Source organism: Glossina fuscipes, unplaced genomic scaffold, assembly GCF_014805625.2.
Source record: "Glossina fuscipes isolate IAEA_lab_2018 unplaced genomic scaffold, Yale_Gfus_2 2, whole genome shotgun sequence".
Taxonomy (NCBI): domain Eukaryota; kingdom Metazoa; phylum Arthropoda; class Insecta; order Diptera; family Glossinidae; genus Glossina; species Glossina fuscipes.
The window spans coordinates 19,572,134-19,588,564 of record NW_023998416.1 but is presented as its reverse complement, the minus strand read 5'-3'; the positions used below and the strand labels follow the sequence as shown (position 1 = coordinate 19,588,564).

The following is a 16,431-nucleotide window of genomic DNA, read 5'->3' as shown; positions in this document are numbered from 1 at the left end:
ATAAAACTTGCATAATATGACTAACAACCCACCAAAAGGATTAGAAGTTGAAAAGCACCCTAAAGGGAGATAAGATCCTATCGATGAAGAACAACCGGGCTACTGCAATGAAAGGAAGAACGCCATTTTTCCACCAAATTTATGATCGGAAAAAATATAAAAATATATGAATTTATATGAGTACTTGCCGTTAGAAAATTCAAACCGCACCCACAAATTGCATGGCATGTGTCAAAAAATTGTGTTACGAATATTTTTATTCGAAACGCTTAAGCTTTCTTTGACTACTATACGTGCTATTTACCAATAAATTTATAGCGACTACTACCGACACGCCTTAAAATGAAAAACTTTAGAAAAGTTGTCAATGGTCAATAGTTGGAGAACAAAGCGCCTTGTCTCACTGATACTGAGCTGATCAGTGCGCTGTCTGAGAACCTCGGGGTAAGAAAGGCCCCCTTATTAGGGGATTGTCTTTCTCCCCGGGGAGTGATCATTCGGCTTAAATGAGTGCCTATGGTTGTAGGCAACCCGTCTGATTAAGGCATCACGCCAGGTGCGGAAGTTAAACCCCAAGAGACATCTGTATTGAGCTGATACTCATTTCGACGATTTTGATATTTTTCTTTGGTAACCATTCATATGTACATGTGTATATATAAATATTGTATATATATATAACAAAAAAGAAATAAAGTGAAGCAAGCATTTCAATTTAGAAAATATTATTTGAAAATAAAAAAGAAATTCAAAAATATCTCACATACCCCATATAAATATAAAAAATTATATAAATTTCACCTTTCAACGTTTGGGTTAAAACTTTTCAAACTAAACTTTATATATAAAAAGTAAAACAAAAAAAAAAAAAAAATTATTTACAATTATTAAACAGACATGGTGTACTACGCTTCCAGATGAAAGATGTATTATAAAATAAGTGAATCAACATTTTGCATTATTTTCTGCCTTTTTTTTTTTTTTTACTAAAGAAACGAAAACATATTCAATATAAAAAAAGTTGTGTCTGAATTCACTGTGAGGTACTCTCAGCTTAAAGCACATATTTTTATCTATGTTTTTTTTTTTGCAATTTTTTTCTTCTTAATTTTTTTTTTTTTTTTTTTTTTTGTTGCTTTAGCCTCAAGTCCAACATTAATTTTGCGCAAAGTCACAGAGGCATTCTGCTTTTTATATTACAATACATTGCAATTTATTAATCAGAACCACCCCATGACAATCACTTGTCACATTATACTTAGTAGTAGTAGTAGTAGTAGTAGTGGTAGTAGTAGTGGTAATAGTAGTAGTAGTAATAGTAGTAGTAGTAGTAAAAATATTGACATACATACGAGTATTTATAAATAATACATGTAGTATTTAAGTTATATATGTAAAAAAAAAAAAAAGAAGAAGAACATATTTTTATATATTTTCTTTCGCTCAGATATATTAAATAGTAAAGGATGCTACAAAAGAGTGTAAATAACGTAATTAATTAAAATACCGTTGAACACATCCCCCTTCAGATCAATAGAAGATACGAGAGTATTTTATAGGCCAAGTATTGTTATAGATAGGCCAAGGCCAACAAATTGAGGAATTGATGCTTTATGGGTTAGTGATAAAGTTTTATACAAAAAAAAAAAAAAAAATTAAAATACACTTTTTTTCTATTTCTTATTGTTATTATTATTGTTGTAGTATTGTGATGATGATATAGAATTAAAGGTGAAGTAAGTAATTGATTATATTTAAAGAAAAGGTAAATATTACATCAAATAGAAAGAAAAAATCGCATTTTATAATAGATACGTGAAGTGAAAGGAAATTATAAACGCTTACGTTTTTGTAGCATTGACAGATGTTGTCTCGGCCTCATTTTATTCTTTTTTTCTATATATATATTTTTTTTATTTTTTTAAATTTCTGATCTCCATACATACAGCGATTTAATTTAATTGAGTAGTAAATGTTGCTGCTGGTGTGTAAAGTGAGTGAATGACCCGTTTTCTAATAAAGTTCTACAATTAATTTAAACGCAAATAATTTTCAGAGACTAACTCTGCTTATTACGGCTACTCTACACAATATTTTCTACAAATATATATATATATGTATTTTTGTTAATGTGTAAAAAATGTTAATGAAATAATTCAATTACTAAAATATACAATTTTTTCTCTTCTCAGCGTTCATTTGCAAAAATACACAAAACAAAATAAACAAAAAAAAAAAAAAAAAAAAAAACGAAAATAGTGCTGGAGCGTAACGGATTTAGAGAAAAATTAATTCCATGTTGTTCATGTGAAACTTATGAAGCAATTAAAAAAATTTTTCACAAACTTGTTTACGTGAATCGCACAAAATGCATATAAATAATTAACTATAGAGTACTTACACAAAATCTCTTCTCTTTACAAGGATTAACTAAACATCAATGGTAAGTAAACAAAATGACAAATTTCTTATATAAATGTATGTACATACATATATATCCAAATATATTTCCTAATATATTCCTAAGGGGAATTGGAACTTCTAACAAGTGGGCGATTGAAGTTGAAGCTCACTGTTACTGAGAAAATCCCAACATTTATTATAGATTCAATGCGAAAAACACAACTCGTTTCTTTTTATACGAAAGTGGTTGGTCTTTACATACCTCCATTGAATTGGATCGAAGCTCATAAGTTGAATACCACTTCACCATGCACTCCGTCCAAGCAGGTCTGATGAAGGGATGCTAATAAATTATCTTTTCCGCTTTAAGAAATGCGACTTTTGTGCAAACAACTCTCTCTTTCCCCTCTCTCTCTTTATCTCTCTCTCTCTCTCTCTCTCTCTCTCTCAAGCCACACTAAGTTACAGATGCAAACTTGGCCTGATTCTGCGTTTAACTTTATAGTTTATATTGTTATGATGCAAGTCTATATCTTGTGTGTGTGTGTGTGTGTGTGTGTGGGCGGGTGGGTGGGTGTGCGTATTTGTGTGAATTGACTGCTCGGGTTATGCAAATAAGACGCACCTTATGGACTTGCGGACCAGAGTTACTTGGCCGATCATTGCAGAAAGATTCCGCTATGTGCGTAGTATTTCATTGTCTTTTATTACTTCTCTTACCGACCGCACTAGGCCTTTATGCATAATATGCGAAGGTATCATAACAGAGATCCGATCCAATCTATTGCAATAGTTTCGTCAAATCTCAACAAAGTACCTTAGAGGCCGCGGCATATACCGTGAGAGAAAGAGAGAGCAAGAGTGGTAGAGGGAAAGATGTCAAGCGCGACAGATTTAAATCGATTTAGAATAAAACAAAAAGCAATTTCCGGATGACATATGTAGTAAGTACACCGGCGTGGATTTAATATACCATCCCCTTGTGCACCACAAGTGGTGTAGCGTATAAAAATTAGCCGCAAACTAGGCATTATTTTTTAAAGAAATTTGTCATTTCATTTCAATCTTTAAGACCGATTATCCTTCTAGGTGAGATGATACGATGTGATTGTTGTTGTATTATGCACATACTGACAGCTAATTAAGCATAGATTAAAGCGATCACTACACCACGAACATTTACATTATTAAATTCAATATATTATGCATTTATTACCTTTTGTTTTGTTTCGTAAGAATGTATATATACGCGATGATGAATGAAAATATGAATATTCTCGATGTTTAGTTGTGTAGAAAATCTTGTATATGTTAAATTTTGAATACATTTACAGTAAAAGTAAAACAGAAAAAAAGAAACAAACTTTACAATGCAACACTTACTTAAAAAAAAACACTCTCCAGTATACACGATAAGAATAATATATCACATAAAAAAAAAAAAAGAAGCAAATTAAAAAGAAAATAAAATCAAATTGTTCGAAAATACATGATGTAAGAGAAACGATTTAGAAAATGTTTTAATGAGATTTATTTAAAGTAGGGGATAGGACAGGGGCGCATATACCTACGTTTACGAGAAATACTGCACACAACAAGAGCGAGAGGGGGAAAGGAAATAAAATACAAACACAAAAAGCAAAAAAAATTTACTTGTTTTCACGCACGCACACACATCCAATTAATGAGTTCTGCGAACTTTCGAAACAACTAACGTACAAAGAAAACGAAGATTAACACAAACAAATATGTAGACTAAAAAAAATATATAATGAAAAAAAATCATAAAATTCAAAGAAAATTAAATTAATTAATTAAACGAAAATTATTAAATTATTACATCTAATTTACAAAAAAAAAAAAAAAAAAAAAGCTGATAAAATATTTTTTATGTATAAGATTTGATAATGAAAATATTTACATAAATTTATTTGAACAACACATACCGAACGTAGAAAGTTTGTAGCAAAACGCTGCAATATAGTCGTGATTACGCGGTAGGAACTGTATGTTATATTAAAGACAAATTATTTGATACTTTGCTTTTCTTTGTTTGGAACAGCTTGACCCATAAGGCAAATAATTTATGAAAGCGTTTTCGGTCTTAAGGTTCACTTGTAATTTTTCAAATTATATCAAAAATAATATTGAATATATATAGACGAAGCTGGAAGGAAGATTTTGCTAGTAAATCGAGTAAATCTGTTTAAAAGCAGATAACTACTAAAATACTTATCCACTGCGAGCACTTAATTAGTGGTAAAAGTAAGAAAATTGTTTAGAAAAAAAAAAAAAAAAAAAAAAAAAAGAGAAGAAGAACGTTATTACGCACTTAGTAATAGTTGTAGCAATGGCAGTGTGTTGGTGGTGGTGGTGGTGGTGGTGGTGTTGGTTTGGTGGTGGTAGTGGCTAACCTGTATAAACCGTCTTGGTTAACCTAAAAATTGTTACTGGAGAAAGAAAACAAACAAAACGAAGAAAATTTATATATATATATATATATATATATATATATAAAATATTATATTAGATGACAGGTTCAGATTTTGATGCCTTATTATTGTTATATTGTTAAGTTAAATGCTAAATTAAGCAAAAAGAAAATTATATTCGCTTTGATTAGCGAATCTTGAATACCCATCACCTAAGGTATCCTTAATTTGGAACAATTGCTGGATCAGATTTTGTAAATATTTTTGCGGCAATCCAAACAGATTGCATTACATAACTCTTTGCAAAGGCATTATTCGCCTTTGCTTATATCGCATCATCATATTGCATGGCACTCCTACCCTTTACTCGCCACTCTCGTGGTTGTTATTGAGACTTGTTGCTAAGGCTATGGCCTTTTAATTAAAGACCGCCTTGAAAAGTATTGTAAAGTGCTTGAAAGCTGACATGCTTTCTTAACTTCTAATGGTACCACATAACAAAGGCGATAAAATCGATCATCTTTTCTCATAACTTACGAAAGTTGCCGAGAATTTGAAAGAAAAGCAATTGTGCGGACAAACTGATGTCAATTAATCAATTTATACATGAGAATGTTTACTCTATGCAGCAGAGCGTTATCACAATTGCACAGAGAGAGCAGATAATATTGAAGAGGGCCCTAAGAAAAGCTGATGATTACAAGCACAGAGTTAAAAAAAAATTTAAAAATATGGATTCGAATTTAATTCGAATATCATGGCTGATTTCAAAATTATTACACGCATCTTTATACTTTGGTGGAGGGTATGAAAAAATTAGTAAAACGGTGAACTAACTACTTTTCAACTACGCTACAGAGAATTACGTATACATAATAATCTCTCACCAAAAATGCTGCTTTCGAGTAAAAGTTCTAAAAAAAATATTTTAAGAATTTTCCATGACGAACAGAATAGAATAATAATTGAAAGCGGAGTAAACATTTCACTCCTTACTTCCATTAAGATAAGCAATTTTGGCACTCACAGAAACACCTTGTCTTTACAAGATGATCTTTGCGGTAATGAGAGAATCATCCTTTTCTGGAAATATAGAAAATTTTAAAGAGCATTCTATAAAAACATTAATTGAAGGAACAATGACGATTTTTTCTTCAACATGCTAAATAGCTAGCTTTTCTTTTGTTTTTTTTTTTTTTTTTGTAATATTGTTGCCTTTAAAAAAACAACATTTTCGGTTTGCGAGATCTTTTATGTGCATATTTAATTTAGAATATATGTACATGCGTTAAGCTATATAAAAATTTTATTTTGATTTGAAAGAAATATTTAACACATATTATAACAAATAGGTAATAACTTGCGAAATGATAAAATCTCAGCTGACATAATTTTTATTTCATTTTAGGAAAACTAATAGGAACATTTCAGTCACTACGTCCAAAGAAGAGGCTAATAAAATGACTGCAGCCATGAAAATCTGGTGAAAATGTTTTTAATCAAGCAAGGTTGTGAGACGGGCGAAGAGGAAAGCAATGAAAATGACAAGAAATGTTAATTAATCGATAATGAATGAAGAATGTCTCGCAGCACCTTGTCTAAGCCGGCCAAAGGAAGGTTAAATAGGCCTTTCGGGTAATTAAAACGTTAGCTACCGTACACGCATTTGTCTCCCGTGCATATGATGATGCCCGTGCCGACAACCGTTAATTTTCATTTCATGTCAAAATATGTCTGCGCCATCACACGCAATGGCAAAGAGACCATTTGAATCTAGCTTGGAAGCATTTAGCTGAGATGTATGTTGATTCGTCCCCCAATATTCATCGCTCTTAGCTGCACTAGCACTAATATTTTTACTATTTGCATTGATTTGATAATTATGATAAGGTCAAAAATGATTTATTTTAAAGACTCAAGGCAATCCGCCGATTGCCGAACGCAGATATATAAAAAGCCTGAACTACATACCTGAATGGGATTTTCCTATCATTTTCTTGGAATTAGCAGTGCTTCACAATATGCAATTGATGTCGGTTAATACCAACCAATTATCACAGTTTAGCCCGATTGCAATTCTATGCCAGCTAAGACATTCTCTACAAGCGTTCATCAAAAAAACATGTTGTGGTCTTTGAAAAAACCAAAAAAAAAGTTTGTAAAAATAAAATGACAAAAACCATTTCTCCACTGTTTACACGTACGTACATACGAGGTAATTGATAAGCATAAAAACTTTGTTTTTTTTTTTATAAACAAAGTTTTATAAACACGCAATCAATAGCATAAGACATTCTATAAGTTGCAGTATAAAAATGATGTGTAGTTATGTTTATAGAAAAATTGCTTGCTAACAGTAATAATGTGAACTATATATATATATATATACATATAAGGTATATAAGGTATATATGTATATATATATATATATATATATATATTGAATATATATTGAAATGTGTGCAGAATAAGATTTAATTGTACATAAATTGTCTCAATGCAATCGGTTTCTATGGCAAAAGGATTAGTTTCGATTTACTGCTTGTTTATTTGTGTTTGTTAACATTTGGCTAAGTGAAAACATTCCCCTTTCCCCCATCAAATGCATATTGAAATGAAAACATCTTTTAACACCATTCGTATTATACCGCAATAATTAATAATAGTTACCATTATTTGTTGCTGTCTATTGTTCTTTGTTGTTTTTCTTATTGTTGTTGCTATTATTGTTGTTCTTGTTGTTCTTGTTGTTCTTGTTCTTGTTGTAGTAACTGTAGTTGTACACTATTATTTAATATATTTTGTTTGCATTTTCATTAAATATTTTTTTTTTTTTTTTTTATGATTGCTTTCTTACGAATATAAATCAATAGGCAGGCACAGGCAACAAACCGTGCCTTAGAATAATTAAAAAAAAGTAAACAAAAACAAAGAAAAAAATAAATAAATAAAAATCAAAATAAAAAACAAAAAAAAGGAAATTATTATATTACATTAGCTAACTTATGAGAAGGCATTAAAAGAATTTACATGAAGCCGATCAGTTAAGGAACTTTACACGAAAAAAAAAAAAAAAAAAAAAAAGAAAGCATAAAGAGACAAGCGTTGAATATAAAGTGTTTTCATATAATTCTTTCCCAAGCGCGCTAAGGTGCCCTCTTCTTCTGTTCTGGTTATTTATTTATTTTTTTTTTTTTTGTTTGCTTTTTGGTAATTTGATGGGGAACAAAAAACAAGAAAAATTTTAACTCTCATATAAATGAGTATTGAGGGCTATTAATAAAATGCTTTTACAATCATTACTTTTGTTTCTACTTGCGTTGCGTCTGAAGATAATTTTCGTACTTAAAAACAGTCGTCGTTCGTTGACAATCTCGATTAGATGATGGTAGGAGAGATTGAAGAATTTGCTCTTCCCTCCGTATAAATAATCGGCATCGGTGCATTAATCATGGGGGCGAAGCAAAGATGTCCTTGTGGAACGGATCACCGGAAACGTGGCATCATTTGTAGCATTGGATTGCCGGTAGGTAGCATAACATTCATACCGTGTACACCCGGCAGTCCATGCATTGGTATAGCTTGCATCGGTGCTATTAATCCTGAAAACAATAATAAATTAAAAAAATTTGAATAGGAAAGGCATAATTTTTCCTTCAAGTCTTTCCATCAAATGCTATCGTTTTTCATCTTAAGAACATCGCACGAAATATTGAAGAACTTAAGTTGTTCATGACAAACTTAAACTTTCCATGAATTTGTTTGAGTGTTGAGAAGAGAAACAAAAAAAAAGACAATTACCTGCTGGCATTCCTGGTAGACCTGGCGCGCGTAACAAATTACCACCAATTAAAGCGCCAGGTGGTGCTGCTATAGCCATTGCAGGGCGTAACATGGGCTGAACTAATTGCATTTGACCGGGCATTGGCATCTAAATAGCACATGAATATGCCAAATGCAACATCAATGGCAAGCCGTCAATAACCAACATCGCACATATCAATAGACGACAATGAACGGCAAACGAAGAAAGAGAAAATCAAATACAAACAATTAGAAAATAAAAAACATGTCATGATAGACAACAGAATTAGAACAAAAGTGAGGGAGGACCGTACAATTTGAGGTCGCATAGTTATACACAAATAAGTTTATTTATATATATATATATATATATACATATATACATATATATATATATATAAATATTATATGTAAATATTGTATATATATATATATATATGTATATATATACATGTAATCTAAATGGTATAAGAATGTTTGTTTTTGTATAATTGAAATATTTAATAATAATTTTATATAATAATAATAATAATAATAGTTTTTAAGAATAGTAATATAATGAGGTATTAATAATAATCGTACAATTAATCCAAATAATTGATATGTAATTAAAGTTAATTGTTTCAATTTATATAGTGAATTGTGTGTAAGTGTTGTAATTTATAATTTGAAACAATTTGAAAAAAAAAAGGAAAAATTGCTTTGCATTACAATGAATTTGATATAATATATATATATATATATAAAAAAGGATTTTTTTCTTTTTTTTTTTTTTTTAATAATAGTTCACAAAAATTAAGTAATAAAAATAAAAAAAAAAAAAAACAATTTGAAGACGTACTTACTATATTAAGCGTCGTGTCACTTGTACTCACATAACTCAATTAAAAAAAAAAAGTAAATAAATAAATAAATGTATAAATAAAAGTCAGTTACAAACGAAATACTACTTATTAATGGTCAGTTGCTTATGATGGTAACGTTGTAAAGAAATCAAAATGAAATAAAGGAAAAAAAGGAAAAAAATGATTGTACTAACCGGTTTTACCTGAACCTCATCCGTAGATGTTAAGTAAATTAAGAATTTTAGTAGCAGATGATGATGAGTGAATGGTCAATGAATTGTGAATGGCTGAGGAACGAACATTTATAGAAACGCAGAGTAAAGGAAGTGAAAATGTCAAATCGGTGCAATCCGACTGTTGTAATATCCTACACCACTACCGGATATAAAATCATATATCTGCTTAACGATTTTGTAACCTTCCAACCGCTTATGTCGAATAATTCATTGTCCATGGCTTTTCAACAATGCAGTCAATCTTTTTGCGGCACCGAATGAAGTCTCTACTCGCTACAGCTAGTAAAGAAACTACTGATTACTTGAACTCGTGAAATGACTTTGAAACTGGCAAAGATCTTATTTACAAATTGCATCGTTTCTTTTCTCTCCCACACTCTGTTTATGCGGTCAATTCTGGATTAAAATATAAATCACGAAATAATCCACTTTTCTGATGGAACATTTTCTTCACAACAGCGTTAAGCTAAAAATAATTATTTTTTGTAACGAAAATATTTTTTCATCAAAATTTTTGATTTAAATTAAAGCTATTTATGTACCCTTGACCGTGTATACGCCATAAGGATGAGCACGAAACAATTGAAAATTAAGGTTTAAATATATATGTAAGTAAGTAAGTAAGTCATTTCCATAAAAAAAGTCTTGCAATCTAAAAATAATTGAAAAATTTCTATATGTAAATAGCAAATAAAACATGACTCTAGAGATGTAAGATACAATGAAAATGTGAATAAAAAACCATGAGCGTGTAACGCGCGAGCAATGTTTAAAGATTAACGGTTATATGCTATGGGTGGAAAGTAGGCATGTATAATGTGATACCAAAATAGAAAGCTTCTCCTCTTTGCTTGCATTTGCGGCTTTTTCGCCTTCATTTTCAAAGCTCTTAAAACTAATTTTTTTTTACTTCCCCGCTTTTTTCTAATATAACCAACAACAAAGAAAAAAAAAAAAAAAAAAAAAAAACATGTATGAAAAAGTTACACTAAATTGCCCCTAAATATTAGACAAACTTATTTATTTTTAATATATGTAAGTATGTGGATATCAATGCTTTTCCAGAAAAAATTTACAATTTACAAAAAAAAAAAGAAGACATTTAGAGATATATTTTCAAAACATTTCATATCAATTCAATTCAATCCATCAATCAATCAATCAATCAACCAACTCAGCAACCATTACGACAATTCAATAATAGAAAATTTAAGAAAATTGTACTTACGCTGCTTTTCTTATATGCGGATATAATTAGCGTTATTTGCTTACACGTACTTAATCTTATTAAATTAATTTGTTTTTGTTTTTTTTTTTTTTTTTTTTTTTAGTTTTCAAATTTTGCTTTTTCTACTATGAAATAAAATGCACTTACATTTCGGTTTTGAAAAACTTTCATTATTGGGGGGAGGGGGGGCCCTGTAACAGTTCATTTGTGGTTATTAACTAATTCTGTAATTGTTACCAATTATTTAAAACTGTTTTAGGCAATTGTTATTGTTTCAAGATTTCATTGAATATCGTGAATGCATCAGACGCTAGCACAAGCGCGAAGTAAGTAATACGTATTCAATTCAATATTCCTTTTAATTATCCAAGTAGATGCCAATCTAATGCGATCTCCTTTCTATTTGTCTAAACTAAATCGTTCTCTTGCATATCTCACATGGAGGCGGTATTTTGGCTAAGATGCTTAACCTGTGTTAAAACAAACACGTAAGGAATTACGAATAATTATTATTATTATAATTGAGCAATACAAGTGTGTCTTATGCTGAATATATCAGTCTCCAATCAATTAATTAGGTTTTTGTTAAAGCAACCGCATAACAAGCGAACAGATAGCGGAAAAACTTGTGCCATATGAGATCGGCGATTTACATATTGTATGAAAAAGTTGATTTGGAATACCGCAACTAACACCAATAAGCAAATATCGAAGACAACAAAATCGGCAAATTGTTAGCAAAACTTTATCATAGATTGAGAAATCCGAAGAATCCTACGAAACATCAATCATTGTAATTCTACGCTTCATAAACTTTGTAAAAACTCTAGACTAACAATATGGTCTTAACAGTTATGTGAAATGAGTTATGTGAAATGAGTGAGCGTAAAACGACTAGCAGGGTACATGGTAGACAACCTAACTTTGCCCGCGTAAATCACTTGAGCAAAGTAGTTTCGGCCAATCCAAGCACAAGTTCGCGTTCTTTTCAAAAAGAGTAGTTCAAACCTTAATAAAAGGCTACTGGTCCGAGTAGAATATATTGAACAATTTTGATAGGCGAATCCCTCAAATAGCAAATCCGAAAAGTAACCTAAAACCAGTTTGTTACAAATTGGAAGCATCTTCAATTGAGATGGACGCTTTAGTAGACCTTGGCCTTTTTTCAAAGGTTTGCGACGTTTATAAAGTAGTTGCAGGGATTTTTAAAATGCAAACCTAAAAGCCAAACACCAAACTAAAGTCAATTTTCAATCAAAGGTAATGAATAAATAAGAAAGATGCAATTCTTCCCTGCTTGATCCTAACTTCCCTGCTTTATTTGCTCTAATAACGCGTTTGAGTTGATTTGATTGCAATAAATATTTGAAAAATTCAAATAAGAAAATTTGAATTTTCAATTGCAGTCTCATTCGAGACTTGATCACCGTTATAGCCCAAAAGGGGCATGACTTACCATACCGACTGCTGCGGCTGCAGCTGTTGCACCTGGACGTGAAACTGCAGCAGCAGCTGCTTGCGCTTGTTGAATACGTTGTAACATTACGACACGATTGAGATCTTCAAATTGTTTTTGTTGTTGTTGTTGTTGCTGTTGTTGGTGTTGTTGCTGTTGTTGTACAGCTACCGCATGAGCTTGCGCTTGAGCAACTTGTGCCTGAACCTGCGCTTGTACTTGGGCCTGAACTTGAGCCTGGGCATGGGCTTGCGCTTGAGCCTGAGCTTGAGCTTGCACCACTGCAGCCATGGTAGCAACCTAAAGTTCGCATAAGGCAGAAGGCGTTAGCAAGGGGAGAAACAAATAAAATGAACATATTAAGATACGAAACGATTTGCGACATATATATATATATGTATACATACGCATGCATATATAAATATACACATTTTAACATATTTGGTAAAAAAAAATTTTGAAGAAACACATCGTCCTCCTGTCTGGGTTTGTCAATCTCTTCCTCTCTTGTCAAGATTTTGTGCTTAAATGTGAATGTATTGCCAAAACATAATGGTATTTTTGTTTTTTAATTATTTCCCGATTTCAGAAATATCAGATCAGATTGTATGCATGTATACATATACGCTTTGCCCCTTTTTTAAATTAACTTTTTTTTTTCTTTACTTAATTACGAAAAAGAAAAATAACTTGTTTTGGGTTTAGTTTAATCGTTCTTTTTTTAATTTCAATGATTTATTTTCACAATAAGAATTGCCTTTTTCGTAAAATATAAAAAATACACACACATATTTTGTTTCAGTAAAGTTAAGTTTAATGTTTAAAAGAAAAATATAAAAAAAATTGAAGTAAGAGGATTGGATTTCTATTTTCCTTAATATGTCGGCAAAATTTTAAAATTGCAAAAAAAATTATTCAATATTAATATAACTTCCTTTAATAGGACAAGAAAACTGTATAAAGGAACGGAAAAGGATGTTTCATACGACGTGACTGTCTTCGAAACCAGAACGTGTGTTACGTCAGTGTCGGATTAATTGCGGTTCGCTTTCCCATTTCCACTTAGCTCGAAATTAGTGGTTATAGTTCCGTCCCCTAAACCCTATGTACTAAAGTTTTACTTTTATTTTTTTTGTCCGTGTTTAATTCTTGCCGTTTTTTAGTTTTGCCGATGCGAATGTTTTCTTTGTTAATGTCTGTTTTGTTGTTTTACAGTTTTTATTGACTATGATTTCTATATCTATGATAAGAACTCACTTCCTGTGCCTTGGAGATGGCCGCTGCCGTAGCAGCCGCATTTGCAGCATTCGTTGTTATACTCGACGTCGATGTTGCTGAAGTGAGACCCGTCGAGTAAGCCGTCACCGCTGAGGTGTTAGGCGTTGAATTATTACTTCGATTGCTAGAACTGGCTGCAAGATTGTTGCTGTTTATTTTCAGTGGTAATCTACGCGCTTTTAATTCTTCCAAACTGAGATCCTCGGGAGGATGCATTATTTTCGAAGTTACACCACTAGTACTGGTAACCACTTGTGATTTGGGGGCTTCCCCACTTGCGCTTGCACTACTGGTGGTGGGTGCAGTAATGTTAGGATTATTTGTAGTGGGTGGCGCACTAATCGTGGCGTTACTGCAAGAATTAATAAAATGAATAAAATCGCTTAATGGAAGTTCATATCTACAAGGCTAAGTTCAAATCTACTTTACCTATATGCAGGGAACGTAGGTTTCTGCTGAGCAACAGCTGCAACCGCATGAGCAGCAGCAGCTGCAGAGGTAGTCGCCGCTGCCATAGCGGCTGGGAAGAGTGGACGTGGAGGCATCATGTGTGTTGGCATCATGGGTATCCCACCAGGCCCCAGAAATGGCGGCATCGGAGCCATATGCGGCATCATTCCGTATTGGGCGTATTGACCCATCATATGTGGCGGCATCATATTCGGTGGCATCATCATAGGTGGCGGTGCCGTTAACGGTACTGAAATGCAATTATGTTATTTATAAAGAATCCATCTACCGCAGCGGTCATGCATACTTTCGACTTTCTTCTTGGCGGCCGGCTCCTCGTCATCGGAATCTGATTTGCCGCCATTTTTTTGACGTTCATGTTCCCGTAAGTCCTCTGCTGGTATTCCATCCATACCAAATATTTCAATTTCTATATTAGAACGATTGGGTAAAGAATTTGGCACCTTGTCCACAGTTTCTTTGTGCACTTGCATGCAATGTATAGACAAACCAGGACCCGTGTACAATTTCTTGTGACATATGTGACATTTAAAATGCTTCGCTTTCTGATGTTGTACTAAGATTTTTTCATCATCAAATTCGCGGTTGCAATACCTATTTTTTTTTTAATAGCTGCAATTAAGGAAAACCATAATACACAAGAAAAAAGTTCAACTTCAAGAATTAAAATAACTTTGATAACGCCGAACGCCTACATCATTCAGGACACTTAAAGCACACGCACGCACACACAAACGATTATATAAAAAATATTAGTATACACAACATTTAACACAAAAATTCCACTTTTTCTGTGCTCCAATTAATCCCCAAAAATTTCTGCTGCTAAGTAAATAGAATTTGTTCGATTTGTAAAAAGGATACCAGCACCATGGTTTTGAAGCCTTCTTCTTTTTGCGTCCCATTCTTTCACGAATTTATCTGTAGCCTAAGTTTTGTTTTAATTACACACAATTAAGTAACAATTTATTAGTTTTCTTCCCGTTGATACCTGGTGATGGGAGAAAATGCGTTTTTTTGTTAGACGTAAAAATATTTTCTTCAATTCAGCACAAAAAACAAAATGGCTTATGTTCTCTTTGCTAAATTGGAACAGTATTGCCATATGAAAAATCACTTCTCGTTTCAGTTGAGAAGAAATTGAAAAAAATGTTTTAGGCAAGCAGATTGCAACACTCTTAAAAATGGCGGATTTTCTAACTCAACTACATGAACGTATTACATGCAGTAAAGCTTGTAAGGGAGAAATACTTTATATATGTTGCTTAAAATGTGCCCAAAACACACAGCAATCTATTACCTAGAAAATACACCACTGGTAGAAGCATTTAACTGATGCAGTAATATGGAACTAACTAGTTATTGTCTCGCTTATATGGTGGTTACCCGATTGCAAGAAAAATCAAACAAGAAACAAGCAGAATAAACTTAGATAAATTAAGAATAGTGAATTAAATAAAATTACTGTGTTTATTAATATTCAAATAACAAGTATACCACAATTAAGAGCAGGATTTTATTGCTCCGTACGAGGAATCTCAAACTATTACGTTTTTACTCCATTGGCGCAAAAGCTTTCTGTTTATTGTTCACTCTCGTGTTTACATTAATAATTACAGAAAATACACAAAACTTAACCCTTTTTTATAAGGGAAAGTTTTCTACCAAAGTGAGTTTGTGGTCATTTTAATTAATTTTACAATATATTGATTTAATATAATAAAAATGTAAAGTTTTTATATACATTGTTTAACTTAAAACGATTAAAATTATGAACGCTGTTTGAAGGAATTATTAAAATTTTTCTTTTAACGATTGACTTTTCGATACAAATAAAAAGATGCAAAAATTATTTGGTATATCTATATACTTTGTAGTCAGATAATACCTATCATTTCTTCATTTGCATTTAATTGAAAAAGCTTAGATAGATGTTGGTTTTAGGATCCTAATCGGTGTTAACTTTAGATTTAGAATCCATATTTTATCTAGCTAATTAGTAAAGGGTTTTTTTTCTTATTTCATGATCGTCTGCATACACGAAGAGACCGCGTACTTCAAGATGAAAATGAATGTAAATCTTTATTAAAGCAAGCACAAAAATTTGCTTTGTTTTTAAAATATAAGAAATTATGATCTAATTTATGTTTATATAAATAAATTTGATTTATATTATGCGATCTGCAATTTTGTTTTATATCATGCAATATTTTGTGAGAAATGAAAAGCAAGCTATAAAGACCGTTTATTCCAAAGTTGAAATTGTTCTATTAGAAAG

General features: G+C 31.6%; 1 protein-coding gene across 3 annotated transcripts; it reads right to left on the bottom strand.

Moving 5' to 3' along the window:
* Positions 1-11,116: 11,116 nt before the first annotated feature.
* LOC119633172 (BUB3-interacting and GLEBS motif-containing protein ZNF207) lies at positions 11,117-15,222 on the bottom strand. 3 transcript variants are annotated; one of them, XM_038026526.1, is made up of 6 exons: positions 15,018-15,222; positions 14,440-14,747; positions 14,112-14,382; positions 13,662-14,034; positions 12,405-12,704; positions 11,117-11,418 (listed from the first exon to the last, which is right to left on the bottom strand). In XM_038026526.1, exons 1-6 carry the CDS (start codon positions 15,056-15,058, stop codon positions 11,383-11,385), a joined length of 1,329 nt encoding a protein of 442 aa, XP_037882454.1. In that variant the 5' UTR covers positions 15,059-15,222; the 3' UTR covers positions 11,117-11,382. The 3 variants fall into 3 exon arrangements, with proteins under 3 accessions (XP_037882454.1, XP_037882456.1, XP_037882457.1); XM_038026528.1 differs by having other exon boundaries at positions 11,117-12,704; XM_038026529.1 differs by lacking the exons at positions 11,117-11,418; positions 12,405-12,704 and having other exon boundaries at positions 13,598-14,034; positions 15,018-15,220.
* Between the last annotated feature and the right edge of the window lie 1,209 nt (positions 15,223-16,431).

Excerpts from the sequence above, each read along its gene's own strand:
- LOC119633172 (XM_038026526.1), bottom strand. The coding sequence starts at position 15,058 with ATGGGACGCAAAAAGAAGAAGGCTTCAAAACCATGGTGCTG. Across the intron at positions 14,748-15,017 it reads GCTTCAAAACCATGGTGCTG|GTATTGCAACCGCGAATTTG; the intron begins GTATCCTTTTTA and ends AAAAAAAAATAG. Across the intron at positions 12,705-13,661 it reads CCATCTCCAAGGCACAGGAA|GTTGCTACCATGGCTGCAGT; the intron begins GTGAGTTCTTAT and ends TGCGAACTTTAG.